Genomic DNA, 23,093 nt, shown 5'->3' with positions numbered 1-23,093 from the left:
ACCACACCTTGATTACGGATGACATACGGAGCACTGTTTAGGGGTCTGTCATCCGTATTACGCATGTAAAATACGGAGCGTATTTTGCACAGGTTAGTGTGACTCCAGCCTTAGACATTCTGTAGAAATTCAGTATGATTAATGAGAAAATATATAAGGTCTCCAAACTACAACCTTAGCAGTTCTTGGAACCTGTCAAGGGTTACCGAAAAGACAGAAGGAGCCATAGCGGTGACATTTATAGCAGAGACTAATCCTAGATGTTTGATGTCAGTGTTCTGTGCACAGACCCAATATGTGTTACAGGCCTTACAGTACTTTGTGGGCTCAGTTGGTGACACCATTAGGCACTGCAGTTTCTGTAATGCTGATCAGTGGCAGCATACTCCACTAGCCTTTATTTTGCTGCTTCTTTAATGCTGGTTTCAGTTACGATTAGTTACCATCAACTATAAGGCTATGTTCACACGTTCCTTTTTGTTGCAGCCGAAACCTGATTTCTTAGCAGTAAAAACTTTTCAAGACTAATGAAACTTCACTGCAGATTAGCAATCACAGTTTCTTTCCTAAAACTAACATCTGAGTAACATATAAATAAATCATTTCTGGTATGTCTTCTTCTGCCATGCCAAGACATGTAACAAAGCCTGTTACATTGTCCCTTTTAAATATTGACTTCTAGGATTGCTACTTCCAATAGGCGGCAGTAGCCGTTCTGTCCTCTTGCTCTCTGAAAACAATATTTTCATGCATGAAATGTGAAAAAGAAATAAAAGTAATGAAATAAAGATAACTTCATAGATATGTATTGCACCACAGCTTCCAATGCAGAAGATGCCCAAAAAACTGCCAACACATCTGTCACCTATAAATGTGGCCTGTCACCACAATTACAGTATGTAACAACCCGTACAATATATTGGGCAATATACTGTATAAATATTTCAGATTTTCATCACAAAGCTATTGAAGATGCTAATATTATCACTGCCCTTGGGAAACAGCTTTACAGCCAAGTTAGGAAGAGGTTTATTGGCAATAAAAATTTCTTGTGGTGTAGCAGGATCACTTACCACATTGATCACATGGCCTATTCAATTAGGGTCACACAGTCTAAGAACATACAGTCATGGCATTTATGATTATGTCACATGTAGCCAAGTGCAGAAATAGGACTGAGTGCGGAAATTTCGGCACCATTTCTGCATCTCTTGACAGGAAAAGCAATGAGAAAGTGAAGACACTGCAAAAAGCACAATTGTGGCTTTTTGTTACATATTCAAGGTGATTTTGAGGTGTTCATGTAGTTTGCAGAAAATATCGAAGACATGTCAGATTTTGTTTCAAGGGTCCGATCAAAATCGGCCATGCAAGTCTATGCATCCGGGAAACAGTCAGACCGCACTCACATGACATCAGATGATTTTAATAGACTTACAGGAAGGAGAAAGTGGAGAAACGTTATTTTCTCCACGTACAAAAACTGATTACACTTGTACCACACTCTGATCAAAGTCTGTTCGTTTTTTCTCGTACATGGGAAATACTGACGTCTTAATGAGCCCTCACCCTTGAAATCACTTATGTCAAGGAAGGGTCTAAAATTAAATTGGAAAGTGATAATGTAGGAGTATGTTATGACTAACAGCTGTGCCCTGTGTTCTGTTCTTTAGGTGCAGGTGGGGACCACTCCTCAGGACCAAAGAATTGTAGGATACGTCTCCTGTACTCACCTGCATGCTCTGGCAGGTAAGTCAGTCGTCTGTGCATTCTAGGACTATGCCACATCTACAGTAAACCACATCTTTACATCTGGAGGTACAATTTCTTATTATTTGTGAGTTTAGAGGCCTAGATATATAGAGACTTTAATACTTTCCAATAAGAACAAATAATTGCCAAGCTAAATGTCTTTACATATGGTCTTTGTGTTCGTCACAATGTGGCTTTTTTCCAGAGGGAAGAACTGAAGTTATGCGCTAGCGATTTTATCACATTTGGACTATAGTTGTGTAGCCTTGCCTTCATTTTCTTACTTGAGCCTTGCTATTGACTAGATGTAAAGCCTTCAGTATTGAATAATGAGCACGATGGCGGGTGTCTGGCAGTAGAGTCGCGGGCACTAATCAGGATAGAAATAACATTTGGAATAACGGAATTTACAAATATATACAAAGAATGATTCTCCGCTGACCATAGAGAAGAGAAGGCACGGTCTGCTTTACATCTTGTCTTTTTGCTACACTTTGTCCTGTGTGTTTTCGTAGGCCATTATTTGGTGGTGGTAGTGTTTCCTAAGGCTGTCACACCACTAGTAGCCGTACTGGAGAGGAGGTCATGCAGAGCCAGGGTGCAGTGTTTGGATTGTGTTGGGATATTACAGACATGTATTTACATTTCTCGCCCGACTCTGTGACATTGTTTGAGTTCACATTTTGAAATATGATCAGTGAATGATAAGATTGATGCTCATGAAGCAAAAGCACTGACGTTAACTAAGGCTCAATGCTAAGTTTTGGAGCTGTGTATGGTCCCGATGAAGCAAGTAGCATGGGGTCTTATGTTAGACAATGACATCAGCAGTAATATCGTGGAGTGGCTTTTGTATGGCAGTAATGGTTGGACCACATAGGTTTGCTATCTTTCCTCATTAGTGCACTCACAAATAGTCCTCTATAAGTACAGTGGAGAGAGCTGCTATATTTGTAGATCCCTAATATTCTTTAATGTTGTTAGTGGAGTCAGAAAATAAGTTATTACAAATGTTTTTGGTATAGCAGTCCCCTAGCAACTTCATGTATTACCTAAACTGGGGTTCAGATACAAAGACTTTATCGCTGACATGAACACATGCTGCTGGGCTCCTCTACATATTCCAGCTACTCATCGGGGGACCCACCAATGGGACCACCTGTCATCAGCTTATAGTTGGTGAATCCTTTGGTGCTTTTCTTCACCCAAGTCTTCTTTTCAAATTCAGTGAAACCATTTGTTCATTATATGATTCCTTTAAGGAATTATCACCTTTTTTTTTTTTTTTTTAGTTTTCTTTCCTATAGGGGACAGTATATAAAGATTGTATAACCAGGCAATTATAGTCTTCAGCGAGACTGAAAAACACTGTTGGCAACACTCATAATAGTTGCAATATCCTTTCTTCACTTTTGGAAACCTTGGGGAGGAGTAAGAGAAATGTCAGAACAGCGGAATAAAAGAATAACTTATCATTTGTTCAATAATGCCTGTAAGAAAAAGAGGCTACAGATGCAGATGACAAGAGAGATGATTGTAAATTCAGCAGGTGGAGCGGCTTCTAACATCAGCACAGCAGAGCGCACTATTGTTGTATAGCGGTAGACTGTGCTCCACTGTATCTCATCATCATATGTTTTCCCTATGCTGTCTGTGCTTGAGGGAAACCGGAATATGAAGAATGTGAGAGAGGGACCAAAGAAAAAAATATTCAAGTATGAACATTACATCACAATATTTTGTGCAGAAGTGGAGACTAGAGATGAACGAATCACTTTGCGCAACATTGTTCCACAGTCCGGGTCAGTGCTCTCTTACCATGGACAGGACCTGTATGAAATTCCTTTCCCTCGAGGATCACATGCTCAGCTTATGATTAGCCGGGTTGGCAAAATATCACCTCTGCACAGCCGTCATCAAATGCTGTGCCTGGAACCCGAAAACTCCAGGAAATTTGTCCACATCCAGATTACAATGACCTGGATTATGAACCGGAGTTGCACAATGCGATTTGCTCATATCCAGTGAACGCAGCAGGAGTTGGGTTTGACTGAAGCTTCTCTTTTGATTGGCAGAACTCTCTTTCAGTGACGTCACTTCATCAGATCAAGTGAGGTGGCAATGGCTCTTTAAATGGTCAATTTTGGCTTCTACGGTTGTTGCCTCCTATATGTCATGCCAGAGACCTTCTTCTCTTCCCATTGTGAAGACGCTATTTAGACATTAGATCAAGTGATGTTACTAATTCTAGTTCTGTATTCTAGGGAGGTAACCGGCTCTATGGGTGCTACACTCTTAAATAATTTATTAAAAAGTTTCACCAATATAGCTAAACAAATGAAGCCTAAACAAATAGAATGGTTTTTAAAAGGGAGAAATGCAAAGTACTACATCTGGGCAATAAAAATGAAAAAAGCATATATAAAATGGGAGGAATAGGGCTAAGTGACAGCACATGTGAAAAAGACTTGGGTATACTAATAGATCACAGACTGAATATGAGTCAACAGTGTGATGCAGCAGCAAAAAAGGCAAATGCAATTCTAGGATGTATTAACAGAAGCATACAGTCTAGATCACGTGAAGTCATTATTTCCCGCTACTCCTCTTCGGTCAGACATCTGGAATATTGTGTCCAGTTTTGGGCACCACATTTTAAAAAAGACATCAACAAACTGGAGCAAGTTCAGAAAAGAGCGACCAGAATGGTGACCGGTCTGAAAACCCTGTCTTATGAGGAAAGGTTGCAGGATTTGGGAATGTTTAGTTTGCAAAAGAGAAGACTGAGAGGAGACTTAATAGCTGTCTACAAATATCTCAAGGGCTGTCACATTGTAGAAGGATCAACTTTATTCTCATTTGCACAAGGAAAGACTAGAAGCAATGGGATGAAACTGAATGGGAGGAGACACAGATTAGAAAAAACTTTTTGACAGTTAGAGTGATCAATGAGTGGAACAGGCTGCCATGAGAAGTGGTGAGTTCTCCTTCAATGGAAGTCTTCAAACAGAGGCTGGACAGACATCTGACTGGGATGATTTAGCGAATCCTGCTTTGAGCAGGCGGTTGGACCAGATGGCCCAGGAGGTCCCTTCCAACTCTACGATTCTATGATTCTATGATTCTAAATAGAAGAATAGCAGAAGAAGTCCTGAAAGCTCTCAAAATGATTGATCTCAAATGAGACCATCATCATGTCCAGTTAGTCTAGAAGAAACACATTGTTATTTGAGACCAATATTTTTAATATTCATGGATTCTTTTTTACTTCTGCTGTCATTATGAGAAAAGGATAGAGCTAGTCTGGCCTTATTTTCCCATTCTTTTCAGTGATTGGATGCTACTTGGATTTTTAGAAAGCCCGACAAAAGTGGCTGCACATTGAGGGCTTGCACTTCATGTACAACTGGTTATTGTGTCCAATACGCAGTCAAACGATGAGCAAGAATCCACCACATCTCCCTACCTTCCTCCACATACATTGATGCTACATTCTGGCCAATGAGCCCCCTGCCTATTTTTTTTTTCCAGTACCTCTTTGACAAAATAAGGCATGATATTGTTGGTAATTCACATGGTGAATTTTTCACTTTTACCCTTATTACTATTAGTGATTTCATTTTCACTAAAATTGAGTTATACTTTGCAGATCACGTTGACATGGGAATTAAGACTTGTTCTTTCTTCGTAGGGGATGCAATGATCCGATGTGAGCAGCTCGACTCGCTCCTGGAGTGGATGTCAGAATTTCGCAAATCTACCTCCTCCTCCAGTGCTGCAAATCCTGACGAGCTGGTGGCCTTTGATGTAATCTGCGGAGACCTCAACTTTGACAACTGCTCATCAGGTAGGAGTTCAGAAGTGAAGTCGTATTCTACACATAAGAACGCTCGCCCTTATGAATGTGTTTAAAGCTTATCAACTAGAAGCAGTGTGTCCTGGAACCCATCACACATGGAATATTTAGATTTGCCATAACACTGATATTTTTTATGAAACAGCTATAGCATAGTGAAACAGTAATTACAGGATAAAACATTAATAAAAGGTATACATAGAATAGTCACAGATGAGATAATCACTATTTACATCAGTGTAATCAGTTTTATCATCTGTGACCTTCAATTGTTTGGATTAAATCTTTATATGTAACATTTTCTTGGCTGTTACCATGACTACAGAGGGGTTTTTTTTTAGGAAAATTGATTTCAAAGTGAATGGGATATATTTTGCCATCTTTTGGTACAAGAAAGGAAAAAAAAATCAAATGAATTTGACAGGTATTTCTGGCAATTGTGACTGATTAGTAACAGCCAATGGATTATGGTTGGAGTATGATGTCTTTCCTCTGGTTCCACAATCATAGAAAGAGCAATGCGCATATGCAACAAGAATTGATAATATATTCCTCAACACTGAAATTACAGCACCAAGAGAGAAAAATCATGGAATTATGGAAATCATAGGATCGATAGACATATTAATAATATACAAATGAAGAAAAATGGAAACAACATTTTTACAGCAACTCAATGTCCAACTATTGACATCATACCACCACTATCGAATACTATCATGGTGCAGGGCAAGATGGCAACAGAGCCTGGAATGGAGGTCTATACACTTTTGTCTTAGACGCAATGATAGCATGAAATTGGTCTGGACATCACATGGCAAGGCCATCATAAAGGAGCGTCTCACTGGTCCAACTCTCAGGATTATGATATGGGGTGGAATAATGTACTGTATCCGCACCCCTCTTGTCTTCATTCCAGGTACACTAACAGTTCGGCATTATATTGATTGGGTCAAGAAACCTTTCACATGTCAATTTCTTCAAAGTGTCCAAGGAACCGTTTTTAACACCACAACACTCGGCGACATGTTGCTTGTGCTACTATGAGGAGCCTACATGGCCTAAACATGCTAGCATGGCCTGCAGCATCTCCAGACTTGTCTCCCATTGAGCTCATCTGGGACGGCATGGTCAGTGACACAATTTCACCATTCATGGTGTCCTAAGGATGCTATGAGTGACAGCTGAGGCACCCTATAGTATTAAAAGCATGATGGGCTTGTATTGTGAGTGAAAACCCAATCTGAGTTAAGGGCATGCTGGGCTGTCACTATTGTGTATGACAGCCAGCTGTCCAATCTTGCCGGGCTTGTGGGGTTTACTCAAGGTGTCACCCATTTAGGGTGATTACCTAGATATTTAGCTGGCTATCAAAGAACAGAACATTGTCAGTTGTAGCCTTACCTGTTGTGTGTTTGCTCTTGTTTCTGATTTTTTGATTTTTGTTGCCAGACCTTGAATTTGCCTTTGGACTATCTGATGGATTACCCCTTTTGCCTTTTGACACTCTGACCTTAGTTACCTGATTCAGACTTTGCCTCTGACTATCCATTTGTCTTATCCCTCTTTGATGTACCCTCCTGTCTTTTGGCCTCAGCCTCCTTGATTTCCTCACCTCACAGCTTGTCCGTGAGAAGTGACTTGGCGTCACAGTCAACAATTACAAAGGGAGCTGCAAGCAGAGGATCTTGATGATTTTAGTTGTCAAGTACATTCAGCAGAAACCAACATTCCTCAGGCAACCATTAATTACTTTATTGATAGCAGACAAAGTGTGTAAATGCAGGGATTTCTGTATGTGGCCCTCTTATTAAATAGATTGAGATATTTTGTAAATTTTATTTCCATTTTTTGAACATTTGAATATCATTAGCATGTCTATCCATCCTGTGACTTCCATAATTCCACAACTTTTCCCACTTAGTGTTGCAATTTCAATGCTGAGTAATGTAGGGTACTAGACTCCCCTTGACAAACCAAACAGCTCTTTCTTACATTTATTAGTTCTGATGATACATTGCCTCATTATTGCCATAATACTACATACAGCACAATCACAATCGTGTAGTTCATGATTAAGTACAACATCTGCAAGGAGTTTGTAGGGGTTTCCTCCAGTTTCCTCCCACACTCCAAAGGCATACTGATAGGGAATTTATAAAAGAAGGAAAAAGATGCGGCACTCACCCAGATTTGCAGTGCAGTGTTTCTTTATTCAACCATTAAAGGTCACACAATAAAGGACGGGCAGATAACATGAGGCATGCGGGGAAAAAAGACGGACGACAGCCGTTTCGCGTACACAGACGCTTCAACAGGTACAGGACTTGGACCTGTTGAAGCGTCTGTGTACGCAAAACGGCTGTTATCCGTCTTTTTTCCCCGCATGCCTCATGTTATCTGCCCGTCCTTTATTGTGTGACCTTTAATGGTTGAATAAAGAAACACTGCACTGCAAATCTGGGTGAGTGCTGCATCCTTTTCCTTCTTTTACAAATTTAGCATGTTTTTTCTGATGCTGAGCACCATTATTCCCAGCAGTGTTTTACACACTGTGTGCCTGTGATTGATCCTCGACTTGTTGCTGGTGGATTAGAGCCTTGGTGCCGTTCATCTAGGCTTTCTTTGAATTGATAGGGAATTTAGATTGCAAGTCTCATTGGTGACAGCAATGATAATGTCTGTAAAGTGCAGCGGAATATGATAGTGTTATATAAGCAATGCATAATAAAGAAACATTCACTGTTAGTGTGCTAATAAATTATTTTAATAAGCCGTCAACTCTGACTGAGCTTCCATGGTCCACATAGCAGGTGTTAAAGGGATTTTCCCACAAGCAAAACACATTTTAATCAGGAGATCCCTGAAGAAAAATAATTTCCACAATTGAATGTGAGTAAATAAAATGTTCCTGTGCTGAAATAATCTTGTAAATGTTCCCCTGCTGTGTACTGTGTAATGGCCGTGTCTGACCATGCAGGAACATGGTCTGATCATACCACAGCTCCTGGGCAGGGGAGGACGCAATATTCCAAGATCTATTGATTAAAATTAACTTTCTTCTTGGGAAAACCCCTTTAAGGATTGTCTGGTTTTAACCACTTTATTTTGTCCACCCATCATCACTAGACTGTCAGCGCCACCCACAGGATCAGAGAGGTGACGTCTGACAGTGGAGGAGAGCGACACTGGAGCAGGTACAGGCGAGAGTGATACAATAACAGATTACATCCATAAGACTGACAGCGAATTTGCCGTGCTGTGCAATTCCGATATTTAGGGAATGGTTTTAGGTCCCGCCAATGTATATTGTGTAGGAGCTGTAGTGCAGAGTAAAGTGGCTAGGTGCTCTGTCAAGAGCATTTTAAAATAAGAGATATAAAAGATATCCAAGAAGTATCGTTTCTCCTTGTGGAGAATGACACGCTAAGCATGCCGAGATGAGGAGACAAAGCTGCAATGCTCCTCTGGGAAATATGCAAATTGTGTCTTCAGAGAGGAAGAGGACTAGTACTCTAGTGCCACCTATTGGAAGTAGCAATCCTAAAAGCCAATGTCGACCCTTTAACAAGCCTTGCCACATGACTTAGGATAAAAGCCAAAACCAGAATCTCAATTAGCAGACACTGTGTTTTGGGGTACTGCCCCTCATCAGTGCAAAGTGTGAGATCTGGTTTGGCTGTGTGAGAGGCATCTGACCGATATCCTAAGTCATGTAATAAGGCTCGTTAAAGGGTCGACATTGGCTTTTAGCATTGCTACTTCCAATAGGTGGCACTAGAGTTCTAGTCCTCTTCCTCTCTGAAGAGACAATTTGCATATTTCCCAGAGGAGCATTGTGGCTTTAAGTCTCCTCATCTCAGCATGCTTAGCATGTCAGTCTCACACTTTGCACTGATGAGGGGCAGTACCCCGAAACACAGTGTCTGCAAATTGAGATTCTGGTTTTGGCTTTTATCCTAAGTCATATAATAAGGCTCGTTAAAGGGTCGACATTGGCTTTTAGGATTGCTACTTCCAATAGGTGGCACTAGAGTTCTAGTCCTCTTCCTCTCTGAAGAGACAAAGAGTAATATAAATTGGATGGACTCTGGAGATGACAGACACATCACACAGTCTTAATAACACGCTATTTGTTCCCATGCAGAAGATAAGCTGGAGCAGCAGCATACACTGTTTACACATTATAAGGATCCATGCAGGCTGGGCCCTGGAGAAGAGAAGCCTTGGGCAATAGGTGAGAGCTGTTTGCCAAAGATATGATAACTATTTACCACCAGTGCCATCTGCAGGCAGTACTGAGTACTGCAAGTAACAATATAAAGCGAAAAAGATATGTGATGAGTTGATGCTTGAAAAAACGCATGTTAGTAGGAGCTTTGCTATATCGCAGCAGATTTAGTGATAGTAATTGTGCAAGGAAGACACTAGACACGAGATACATCTAGAGAATTTGACATTATGAGCTTTACGTACAGCCACAGTTGCAACATTTTGAAAGGTTCTCACTTTATGAAAAGAAAGAAAAATCGTGCCTAATTAAACTTTATGTACATAGTTTTTAAATTTGCAATAAGTAATTGCTCTTCTTACTGCCTTGTACTTCTTGCTGTGAGTCTCTTGATTTCGCCTACTCTCTTAACCCCTTAGTGACAGAGCCAATTTGGTACCTAATGACCAAGCCAATTTTTACAATTCTGACCACTGTCAAATTATGAAGTTATAGCTCCTGGGCCACTTCAACGGATCCCACTGATTCAGAGATTGTTTTTTCGTGACATATTGTACTTCATGTTGTTGTTAAAATTTCTTCAATATAACTTGTGTTTATTTATGAAAAAAAATGGAAATTTGTAAAAAAATTTGAACATTTTTGCAATTTTTAAATTTTTAATTTTTGTGCCCTTAAATCAGAGTGGTGTGATACAAAATACTTACTATAATAAATAACATTTCCCACATGTCTAGTTTACATCAGCACAATTTTGGAAACATATTTTTTTTTTTTAGGACTTTATAAGAATTAATTTTGCCCAGCAATTTCTAGTTTTTCCAGCAAAATTTACAAAACCATTTTTTTTACCGACCACCTCACATTTGAAGAGCGTTTTTGGGGGGGGGGGGGGGTCAATTTTTGCAATTTTCAAACTTTTAATTTTTGTGCCCTTAAATCAGAGTGGTGTGATACAAAATTCTTACCACAATAAATAACATTTCCCACATGTCTACTTTACATCAGCACAATTTTGGAAACATATATTTTTTTATGACTTTATAAGGATTAATTTTGCCCAGCAATTTCTAGTTTTCCCAGCAAAATTTACAAAACCATTTTTTTTACCGACCACCTCACATTTGAAGAGAGTTTTGGGGGGGGGTCAATATAACAGAAAATACCCAAAAGTGTCACCGTTCTAAAAACTGCACCACTCAAGGTGCACAAAACCACATTCAGGAAGTTTATTAAACCTTCAGGTGTTTCACGAAAACTAAAGCAATGTGGAAGGAAAAAAGCCACTGTTTGGGTGCATGGCTGGGCTCAGAAAGGAGGTAGCACAGTTTGACTTTTTGAACGCAAAATTGGCTGGAATCAATGGCGGGCGCATTTGGAGACTCCCTGATGTACCTAAACAGTGGAAACCCCCCAATTCTAACTCCAACCCTAACACAGCCCTAATCCCAACCCTAACCCCAACACACACCTAACCATAACCATAGCCCTAACCACAACACCACCCTAACCCCAACCCTAACCCTAGCTATAAACACAACCATAACCCTGACCCTAGCCCTAACCCTAATGGAAAAAAAAACTTTTTATTTTATTATTTTTACCTAACTAAGGGAATGATAAAGGGGGGTTTGATTTACATTTTTTTTTATTTTGATCACTGTGATGGGGTCTATACTATGGAATTGATGTTTCTCAGAATGTGTTGAGATGGACGCTTCATGTGCTGCTCTATGGTGCCATATTCTCCTAGAGGACACTTCAGTAACATAGAATCTGGTGGTGCTTGCCTCAATTCTGTTTCTCAGGGTTTCTGTATGATCTGACTTAAAAAATCATCAGTATTCCTTTTTATAATATAGGAGGTAAATGGAGATATAGTCTGGACACATAGCAAATTAATAGCATTGTAATAAAATATACAAAGAGTTGTGTATGACTATTTCCAATCAAGTTTCCTGTTCATTCTGTGAACATGTTGTTCACATACTGCACATGTTGCTCACATTCTGTGAGCATGGCTCACGGCCATCAGACAGGCAATCCCTGCATGCGTTACTGTTAGGGATGGCGGAACGCACTAAATAATAAATAATAGTAAGTGCGTTCGCCGCCTGGGGTCCACCGTGCAGAAGGTGTTACGCTACTGCTATGCAATGGCAGATGCCCAATATGGCGCTATAACGCACGCGGGTTGAGCGTCACCTGGTGTGCACTGGGCGGACTCTGTTACTTCACAGGTCTCAGTGGATTGCACACACGATATATGGTCACAGGACTCGGGCCCAAAACACAGGATCAGCGTCCCTCTAGACCTACCGTGCGTGCGGCATCGCAACCGTGGACACCAAGAAGTACTGCTGACTGCAGCACGGTGACAGACACTGCCGCTGTACGACAATGCCCGGTAGCAGGCACACTGTCGGACGCTAGTACTGTGGATGATATGCACTGTGGCCTGTAGCTTACCACTGACTGGCGCTGACTCTATCACTAGTTCCCTATCCACACACAATATCAGAGGGAGGGGAATCTTAATGAGTCATTTGCAAGTCCATGCATCCATCATCATTCACACAGGTAGCAACTAGAGTCTATACTAGCGCATGGCCAAGCGGCCATGCAAACCTTTTATAGCCGGGACCTTCCGGAAGCTTCCAGATCCCTGAGATGGACCAATCAGATCTGGAGAAGGACCTGTGCATGTGACTCCCGATCTCCAATGGGAGATCGTCTCGTGAGCATGCTCAGTGGAGCGACAGAAGGACTTAGCCTTTTGAGTGGCTTGCTGCTGAGCAGCCAGCGTTGCTATTGCTGGCCCAGAGGTGACAGCAACAGCCAGATCCACAGAGCTTGTCTGAGCAGAGCGTCGGGAACGATGGAGCTGCTGAGCAAGCTCCTCTGCGGTCGATGGAGAATGGGAGACCGCTGAATGTGAGGATTTGGATTCCTGGTGTGCCGCTGCAGGAACCCGATGCCTAACATTACCCCCCCTCCTAGGGCCTCCTCCACTCTGAGCCTTCCAATCCACCAAATAAAACTTTTTGCCACGCACCACCCTGTGTCCCACAATGGCGTTGACCTCAAACTTGTCTGAAGATAAGTCTGATGTCCCGGCAGGTGACTCGGAAAACCTGTACATGTGAACAGGTTTGAGAAGGGACATGTGGAACACATCAGAGATGGCCAAGTGTGGTGGAAGAGCCAAACGATAGACCACCGAGCTGATCCGCCAGAGGATTTTGAAGGGACCAATGTATCGCGGCGTGAACTTGGTGGACTCGACCCGCAGCCTGATATTTCGGGCAGAGAGCCACACTAAGTCGCCAGGGGCAAAAGTTGGAGCAGGGAGCCGATGTGTGTCGGTGGGCGCCCTCATCCTCTCCTTAGAGGCTAGAATGGCATGCTGAGTGCGATCGCAAATGTCGCGAGCCTCCACTGCCCGGTCTACTACCGGCAAGGGATACTGTAACCCAGCCGACCTCTGCTTAGAGGACCTGTTCCGAGCACAAGAGGCGCATGCCTGAATGTATTCTTTCGTGTCCCAAGCCCTGTGCGGCCACCAATAAGACCTTGCCAGGAGTTCTGTGGTCCGCTTGTAGCCAAAGTAACCACCCACTCTGGACGTGTGTGCCCACGTGAGACCCCTTGGCCGCAGGCGAGGAGGGACAAAGGTCTTGCCCGGCAGCACTGACTCGAGAGCGACCGGAGCCACGGTCCTCAGATTCTCAATGGGGGGCGCGGAAAGATCCGTGGGCACCTCCGCAGAGGCTACTTGGATGCTGCCCCCATGCACCTTCCCACACAGTCCTGGCTCCATCCCAGTATTCTCCCCGAGGACCACTCTATATGGGGGGAATGGCAGCAGAGCCAGGGAATTCCGAGGAGCACCTGGTCGATGCCCTCTGGCATAATGAGCAGGGACAGCGTCTTTTGGTGAGATGGTGGGATTGAGAGCCTAAGGGGTGCTGTCTGGTGGGTAATCTGGGACGGTAAGGTCAAACCGTTGACCACCCTGATGGGCAATTGAAAAACGGAGATCAATGCGGGTGGAAATAGCAATCAGCTCCTCCAGACTTACGGGAACCTCCCTGGTAGCTAGAGCATCCTTGACATGCTCCGCCAAACCTCTCCAGAACACAGGGACAAGTGTCTTATCAGGCCACTCCAGCTTGGAAGCCAGTGTCCGGAAACGGACGGCGTACTGGCTGACCGAAAGGGATCCCTGTGTTAATGCAAGTAACTGGAGAGAGGTGTCGTGAGTGACCGGGGGCCCCAAAAAGACCTGTTTAAGGGACATTAGAAACTGAGCGGCGCTCAGAACCACGGGGTCACCACGCTCCCACAATGGCGTGGCCCATTTTAACGCCCTGCCCGACAGGAGGGAGACGATAAACCCCACCTTAGCCCGCTCTGTAGGGAATCGCACGGCCACTAACTCGAGCTGGATTGGGCACTGGCTCACGAAACCCCTACAGGTGGCGCTGTCACCAGAAAATTTATCGGGCAACGGGAGGCGGGATATTGTCAGCGCAGACGTGGACGCACGCGAGACAGCCTCTGCGACTGCCTGGGCAGCGGCTACTGTAGCATTCGCAGCTGAGGTGGAACTCTCGAGAGCCGCCAACCTACCCTCCAGCTGCTGAATGTACTGCCGTAGCTGCTGCTGGTCCGCCATTACTTGCCAGACTCTGGCGCTAGTATAATGTTAGGCACGGCGGAACGCACTAAATAATAAATAATAGTAAGTGCGTTCGCCGCCCAGGGTCCACCGTGCAGAAGGTGTTACGTTGCTGCTATGTAATGGCAGATGCCCAATATGGCGGTATAACGCACGCAGGTTGAACGTCACCTGGTGTGCACTGGGCGGACTCTGTTACTTCACAGAGGCGCCGAAGCGTTAAACACAAATGCTGAGCCTGTTGAACTCACAGGTCTCTGCAGATTCCACGCACGGTATGTGGTCACAGGACTCGGGCCCAAGACACAGGATCAGTGTCCTTCTAGACCTACCGTTCGTGTGGCGTCGCAACCACGGACGCCAAGAAGTACTGCTGACTGCAGCGCGGCGACAGACACTGCCGCTGTACGACAATGCCCAGTAGCAGGCACACTGTCGGATGCTAGTACTGTGGATGATATGCACTGTGGCCTGTAGCTTGCCACTGACTAGCGCTGACTCTATCACTAGTTTCCTATCCACACACGTAATATCAGAGGGAGGGGAATCTTAATGAGTCATTTGCAAGTCCATGCATCCATCATCATTCACACAGGTAACAACTAGAGTCTATACTAGCGGATGGCCAAGCAGCCATGCAAACCTTTTATAGCCGGGACCTTCCGGAAGCTTTCAGATCCCTGAGATGAACCAATCAGATCTGGAGAAGGACCTGTGCATGTGACTCCCGATCTCCAATGGGAGATCGTCTCGTGAGCATGCTCAGTGGAGCGACGGAAAGACAGCCTCTGGAGTGGCTTGCTGTTGAGCAGCCAGCATTGCTATTGCTGGCCCAGAGGTGGCAGCAACAACCAGTCCCACAGAGCTGGTCTGAGCAGAGCATCGGGAACGACGGGGCTGCTGAGCAAGCTCCTCTGTGGTTGATGGAGAATGGGAGACTGCTGAATGTGAGGCACTGGATTCCTGCTGTGCCGCTGCAGGAACCCGACGCCTAACATTACGGCTGTCAAACAGCAGCAAGGCTCGCAGTCTCGGTGAGTCACATATATTATTCGTGCATGCCGAAGACACTCAACACACGAGCGTGTGTGGATAACACCTTATGAGAGCACGTTCGCTCATCACTAATGCTGACCACTTTACTTTCTACCTCTCTTAGTAGTCTTATGTATGAATTCATTGGGAGCGCAGAGACAGTGGCTTACATTACACATTGTTAGGATTCTGTGAGTCGCAGCCCCTCACACATTTTATATATGTGCTGTGTAGACATCAGCCAGGGCCGTAGTCATGTCTGAGTTTATCTGGCCTTGTGTGCCCTGGCCTTCCAATACATAAAAATCATGCTTCATTGTCAGCTTACTTGCCTCTCTGTCCCCTGTGCCGTCAGGGCATTTTCTCCATTCTTTAAGGTCACCTCCGGCTGCTTCTGAATAAACAGAGTCCAGGTGCAACTCAAAACGTAAAACTTTACTTTCATGCCTTCGCAGCACATCCAGATTCGTTAAAACATGATCGACAGCTTGTACGTTACACGTTACTTCATCTTTCCCTGCACTCCTCTCCTTGTCACACTGCACGTTCCTGGGTGGGACCATTTCCACAGGCTCTTCAGCATCTTCTCTGGCCAGCCTCATTGCATATGAGTGTTCCCTCAGCCGTTTTGCCCCAGATCTGAGGGCATCAGCCCAGGCAATAACCTGCACATGGTGAGCGACCTGCAATGGTGTGCTGCAGTAACTTCTTCTGTAGCCCAAGTTTCTGTAGCTGCTGCCGCTGCTTTATCTGCAGCTAAGTTGGCCCATTGATTCTTGATGGCTGGGCTCTTCCTTAAACGTTGAGGGGTGCTGAGCCCTGACTCACTCTAACCTGGAAATATTCCTGCCTTACACCTCAGATAACTCCTCCTATGCTAACTATTTACTTTCTATCAAACTAGAACCCTATACTATGTACACTATTATATCTCCATATAGTGGCCTAATATCACTACTACATTTTCTCTATACCAAACCTTAGGAAGAGATATACATAGCAGCATTCTGTACACATCTTTACAATATTATGAGACAACAATATATACATTTATACACTTTAAACCGGGACACGTTTGGGGGTTCAGGACAGCTTCTGTAACCCCCTTACAGATGCATAACCCCTTTAACCTTTTTGCGATGACATAAAGTAAAGATACATCATATTGTTGCTGGAGATGTATAGAGCGAGATAAGATACTGACCCCACACCATATTTGGGAGATGCAGTCTGTTTTACACAGCCTGTAACAGGAACAGCTGGAGCTACCTTCAATTTGTGCTGTTGACCATGTAAATGCTGCTGTCCATCACTGACAGTGGCATTTAAATGGCAAACTAGGCAGTGTTCACAACACCAACTGGCACCTCTATGATGAGATTACAGGGTGCCAATGGTTACCATGCAGCCAGAAACCTGCTGAAGGCCCCCATGGTCGCCATGTTGGTTTTTATATGAAATCCAGCCCATGACAGGGTTTCATAAAAGAACAGGAATTTAGTTATATACAGTACTGCGATAGACCAGTATTGGAGTATATAGCATAAGCATTCAAATGATTTCAAGTCCACTAAAAGGGACTAAAAAATAAAATAAAAATAATTTCAAAAAGTTACACAAAATTCTAAAGAAATAAAATAATTATAGAAATTTAAATCCCCCCTTCACACCCTTTTAAAAAAATAAAGAAATATGACAATAAACATCTCTTATCGCCATGTGAAAACCCTTTCTATCAGAATGTTACATTATTTAACCCATGCGTTAAACATAAAAGCGAAGCCATGAATGGAAACTCAAGAATCGCAGTTTTGCGCACCAAAAAGTTTATCAAAACGTCATGTGTAATGGCTTCAATAAAGTCATCTGTTCTGCAAAACATGAGCCCTCAAATTGCTCCACTGAAGTAAAAATAAAAAATAATGGGTCTCAGAAAATGGTGAAACAGACTTTTTTTTTTTTTTTTTTTTTACAAAGTTGTGATTTTTTTTTGGAGCACTAAAATATAGAAGAATAAAAACTATACAAGTTTGGTGTCACCGTAATTGTACTGAAATGGAGAATCATGTTGTCAGGTGATTTTTACTGCACTATGTAAGCAACCACCCTCCAAAAAAAAAAAGAAAATTGCCCAGCCATAAAGGTGTTAAGTGAACAGGCATGAAAGTCTTGGTTTCTAGACCAAACTGGACTGAAATAATAGATTTGCTTTGTCAATCATTGAGCTAATTTTACATCATTGTGAGGGTTCGCGCCCATGATTCAGAGTTGCTGGGGGTTGGACACTGCGTATTTATGCAGCGTCAAACCCACAGCGTCCACATGTTACAGCATAGTGGATGAGATTTCTAGACACCTGTGGAGACGGACATGTGGCGTGTCTCTCTAAACCGCAGCATGTCTATTTCTCTTGTGGAGACACTAGTTTCCGCCACCGAAATTTCACCAACAGAATGTATTGGATGCAGTGAATCTGCACAGTTCAGTGAACCTGCGGTCAGTACACGGTAGCACTCTGGATGCAGCAAACATGCGCTGCTAGTTCCAGATCGTGGGTGCCCGCATTAAGTGTTTCCAAGCATAAGGAAGCCATGTTAGATTAAGCCTCATATTACAGCCATCTCATATTGTACATGAATTTCTGCTGTCACAGGAACGCTGCTGGATCCTGAAGGTCTCTATGATGAGGAGGTGTGCACCCCTGACAATCTACAAAAGTAAGCATTGCTTAAGTGTCATTAAGTGTCTGTGAAGTAATCTGCCTCCTTTGCCTATGGCTACCAATTACCACATAACGTTTGTTTTTTTTAGCAGCTCTGGTAAATTGAAAGTAGCTTTGTGAGTGACAATAGTGATGGGCAAGTATACTCGTTGCTCGGGTGATCTCCGAGTATTTTGGTGTGCTCAGAGATTTAGTTTTCCTAGTCTCAGCTGCATGATTTGTGACTTGTAGACAGGCTGAATACATGTGGGAATTCTCTAACAAACACATGTATTCAAGTTGTCTAGTAGTCGCAAATCATGCAGCTGAGGGGACGAAAGCTAAATCTCCGTGCACACCAAAATACTTGGAGACCACCCGAGCTTGCTTGGGGAGACCCGAGCAATGAGTATACTCGCTCATCACTCACTGACAACAAAGACAATATTGGTAAATCTGACTCAATATGTCTGCCACATGAGGGGTCACAGGCTTAGCTCCAACACCTTCTAATAACTGAGAACTATGTTTAAAAAATACTTTATGGCACCAGAACCATCCTCATACAGGACCATGATGTCAGAGCAAAGATCATCAAATATCTGTGGTGCCAGAACTAGGCTCAGAATATTAAAATGTATCCAAACAATAAATAACATCAGCTTGGCACAAAAGACAAGCCTCACACAGGTCCAGTAAAAGTAGTGCTGTTATTGTGCCAAACATCAGGTGAAGTAATAGGGACACATATGGCAGCGGCTCAGTATTGGGTTATCGGCAGGATGAGGAGGTTGTGTAGGTCGGGGTTAGATGGGGACAGCACAGGTAATGTGAGAAGTCAAATGTGTCTATCGTAATCTCTGCCAATGAGTTGTGGCTACACTGTGGAAGACAAATATGTGGGTCTCCGAAAATGACAACACAAAAACTATTTTATTTTTCAGAAGTTCTGAATTGTTTTAACCACTAAAATATAAAAAATATATAAATTTGTTATCACAATAATCATAACAGCTTGAAGAATTATATTAGTCATTTTTATCGTTCAATAAATTACATTAAAAAAAACAAAGATCTACTGAGGACTCTCAATTTTGTATAGAAATTACATTTATATGATTTTGTCATTTTATAATGCATGTATATGTGTGTAATGTGTATATGAATGCATATATGTTATACGTGTAGTAAAAACGACATTGAGCGCACATCCAAAAATCACACATTGGTCTAATACCACTAGGCAAAAATTTACACCACTGAATGTGAGGTAGTATAAGATTCTGATCAGACTGTATGACGCCCACTGCCACGTCATAGTGAACCTCTCAATGGGTCCCTAGATTAACAGGTGCTGCGCCGTGCACGGACTACCTCCGACATATCAGTGTGTGGCACCCCTGAGGGTTCAGTCACCACAGAGGTACTGCACCTCACTCAGAGGTGTGGTATCCCACTTCCCAGGTAAGGTGGAGTCACCTGACAGTACTCTAACACCTGCACCCAACACACAGGGCTTCTGCATGTACCCTACGGGAGGATTATCTCAACCCTGTCTGGGTGTTAAAGGGTGTTGGGGGGGTGAAGCTAGTAAGATGAGAGCGGGAGAAGACAGTTGAGTAGGGAGTCAACCCTGAGGGGAGGAAATGGAAGGACGTGTGTGAAGCAGCTCCATGTCAGGAGGAGCTGCTTGGAAGGAAAGGGACAGAAGGAAGCTCCCTGAAGAGGGAAAGGATCCTAGAGGCACGGGCAGTGACCATACTGTCCGTGGGGCTCGTTCCATGCCGGGTGGAGGGATCAGGTCGCAGTATAGGGACGGGCCCTAAAACTAGTGGAGTGGACAACGGACACAGCTAGATCAACCAGAGGCTCTGAGCATTGCAAGTGCTACAGCCAAATCCACAATTATTCGCTGAAAAGGCAGGCACATAGGATCCAGGGACCTAGTGGTTATTCCTGACAAGATCAGAGTCTGCTGGCTTGGGACACTGTTTGTGAAGGTGCTGGACAGGAGGGAGGAAATACGCACAAGGAGATGGCCAAGAAAGGAACACACTGAAGGGAGTTCTGGAAAGGTGTTCTCCATCTGCCTGGGAGTTTGCTGGACCCCTCACCTGGAGGACTCAGCGCCAAGCGGGTATTTGTGTACACAAAAACTGTGAGTAAAGCTTTGAAACTGCACCCACCTGTGTCCTCTAATTCTTCCTGCTGTTAGAATCTGTTCAGTTTGTGACTATCATGGGATGAAACTGAATGGGAGGAGACACAGATTAGATATTAGAAAAAAACTTTTTGACAGTTAGAGTGATCAATGAGTGGAACAGGCTGCCACGAGAAGTGGTGAGTTCTACTTCAATGGAAGTCTTCAAACAGAGGCTGGACAGATATCTGTCTGGGATGATTTAGCGAATCCTGCTTTAAGCAGGGGTTTGGACCAGATGGCCCAGGAGGTCGCTTCCAACTCTACGATTCTATGATTCTATCAGCAATTTTCTTGTAGTGTTCTGGCTGTTTTCCCCCTTGTGCTGGATTTGTCTTGGGTCAGGTGATTGTGTGGGAGAGAGGGTCCCCATCGAGTGTCCGGGTCGGAACCAAGGGGACCGTCACCTGGGTTCCAGGGGAAACTGTCCCCGGAGGACAGAGTTCAGGGACAGACCATTGTGACAGACAGATGGGCTGGGGGAGGGACCAATATAAAGGAGGTGGGGAATTCCCGGAACGATGAGTCAGCAGACCGGGACAGAGGCAACAGGAGACTGCGGGAGCGACTAAAGGCTAGAACGACTTACCAGTGCCAGGGAAGATGCTCACTGAAGACTGCAGAGGGATGGTGCCAAGGCGATCCTCCGAGACTTGCTGCCCCGCCTCAGCCCGTGGCCACTGCGGCCCCAGTTCGACCCGCGGCCGCTGCCGCCTCACCTGAGCCCGCGGCTGCGGCCTACCCGCGGTCGCCCGCGGCCGCTGCCGTCTCGTTCCAGCTCGCAGCTGTGGCCCGCTCCCCACCACCCTCAGCTGCCCAGCTCTCACCAGTGGCCGCGGCAAGTACAGTGCCGTCGGCGGCCACCACTGTCCCGCTCCAGTCCGCAGCAGGGGCCGAGCCTCTGCTGACCGCGGACTCCCCTTCGCAGCCGTTAGCTGCGCAGGTGGCCTGTCATCCGCCACCCCACATCGTTGCCGTTTGCCCTAGTCCGGGGGTTCCGGCCCATCCGTCCAAGGACTCCGCCGGGGCCTGTGGGGCTCCAGTGTCATTGGCGCGCCGGAGCGCGCGAAGACTTCGCCAACGCTTAAGCAACTGGGCCCAACGACTACTACGCCGAAAGACCACCAACCCGAACGGCGAGGGACGTCTGGACGGCTAAGTTGTCTATATAATTACGGACCCGTAGTCCGCCATACCGCGGCCCTATAGTGACCGGCTATTGCCGGACGTAGTCGTGTTCTACCCCGTTTTGTGTTTGCTTGTGTAGAGCCCCTGCGAGGGCAACCCTTGTTACCCCTTTTTTTTGGTCAGGCTGTGACTGAGGATAGTTACCTCTAGGCCTATAAACGTTATTATAAAAGCACCAAACCGTCTTGCGACTCGTCACTGCATCCTGCATACCTGCAAGTACCACATTTTGGCATAGTCAGCAGGATGCAGTCTCTGAGCGCAGACAGCGAGGGCCCCCAGCCCAGCATTTCTTTTGGGGCTATGCTAAGCAATCTACCCAGGTTCTCCGGCAGCAATGCTATGCTGTGGAATTGGACGGAGTGAATGCGTGGATTATTTAGGATGCATCCGCTTACCCCTGACCTAGAGGCAGAAGTGGCCCTGATGGTGTTGGATGGGGAAGCCCGAGATACCATAATGTTGAGGCCCTGGGGGCAGCGAAACACCTTCGTCAGGGTGCTACAGATCTTAGAAGAGGCCTATGGGGACCCGACCGATGTGGGGGAAGTGAGAACTCAGATGTTTAGACGCGTGCAGAAAGAGGGGGAAACAGTGACCCAGTATATGAAAGTTTTGCAGGAACTGTTTTTAGCCATTGAAAGAAAGGGTGGAGTCAGTGTGGGCACCGTGGACGTAACATTATGTGACCTATTAGTGACCGGGTTACGAGACACCCTGACAAGACAGGCTCTGCGAGAGCTGGTGCGAGTGGACCCACATCTGAACTTTTCAGAAATAGGGAAGGAGGCAGGGGTTCGGGAACAGGAGCAAGAGGTGACGGTCCTTGTGGGGATGGCTCGGAGTATCGAAGCATCCGTAAGCGCCCTAAGCGAACCCCACTGTGTACAAGAGGTGACGCAAGAGATGCAGAGTATTAAAGGTGAACTGTTCGAAGCCAAGAAAGCGGCCACAAGGAGTCAGCCAGGGCCGGGTGAAGGAGGCATGAACCATCGCGGCCCTCACCCAAGTCGGTCCCTGTGACCATTCGCCTGTTACGATTGTGGCACTCCGCCCGAGAGCGTCCACGCTCCAGTGGAAACCCGCCCCGCTGGCCAAGAAGAGCAGAAGACCCTGAGCCGTGGAGACGCCGCCCGGAGCCGGAGCCCACCACACGGGGAGGAGGAAGTCATGAAGACCTGGCCGCGCGGTGCCCAGTGGTATGGGCAGAGATCGAAGGCCGTGCCGTACGATGCCTAGTAGATACGGGATCGCAAGTAACAATCATGCCAGAGATTAATTTTCGGCAGCATTTTCCTGAGGCAGTGAGACCTCAGTGGGGGACCATGATAAAGTTGGTAGCCGCCAACCAGCTACCAATTCCTGTCGTCAGAGTAGTCTGGATGCAGATTTCGCTAAGAGGCAAATCACTCGGCCGCCGGGGAGTGGTCCTGACCCAGGGAGACACAA

General features: G+C 45.0%; 1 protein-coding gene across 7 annotated transcripts in view; it reads left to right on the top strand.

Moving 5' to 3' along the window:
* Positions 1-23,093, top strand: part of LOC141072599 (sphingomyelin phosphodiesterase 3-like) — an 844,331-nt gene that overhangs the window by 801,347 nt on the left and 19,891 nt on the right. For all 7 annotated transcript variants that reach the window (XM_073559894.1, XM_073559891.1, XM_073559887.1 and 4 more), the window contains 4 exons: positions 1,674-1,749; positions 5,444-5,599; positions 9,756-9,845; positions 18,209-18,272. In XM_073559894.1, coding sequence (XP_073415995.1) covers positions 1,674-1,749; positions 5,444-5,599; positions 9,756-9,845; positions 18,209-18,272 — 386 coding nt within the window. The remainder of the gene's footprint in view (positions 1-1,673; positions 1,750-5,443; positions 5,600-9,755; positions 9,846-18,208; positions 18,273-23,093) is intronic.

The sequence above is a fragment of the Dendrobates tinctorius genome, unplaced genomic scaffold, assembly GCF_039654945.1.
Source record: "Dendrobates tinctorius isolate UK_male_01 unplaced genomic scaffold, ASM3965494v1 ptg000278l, whole genome shotgun sequence".
NCBI lineage: Eukaryota > Metazoa > Chordata > Amphibia > Anura > Dendrobatidae > Dendrobates > Dendrobates tinctorius.
Note: the sequence above shows the minus strand (reverse complement) of the source record. Positions and strands in the feature narration are given on the sequence as shown.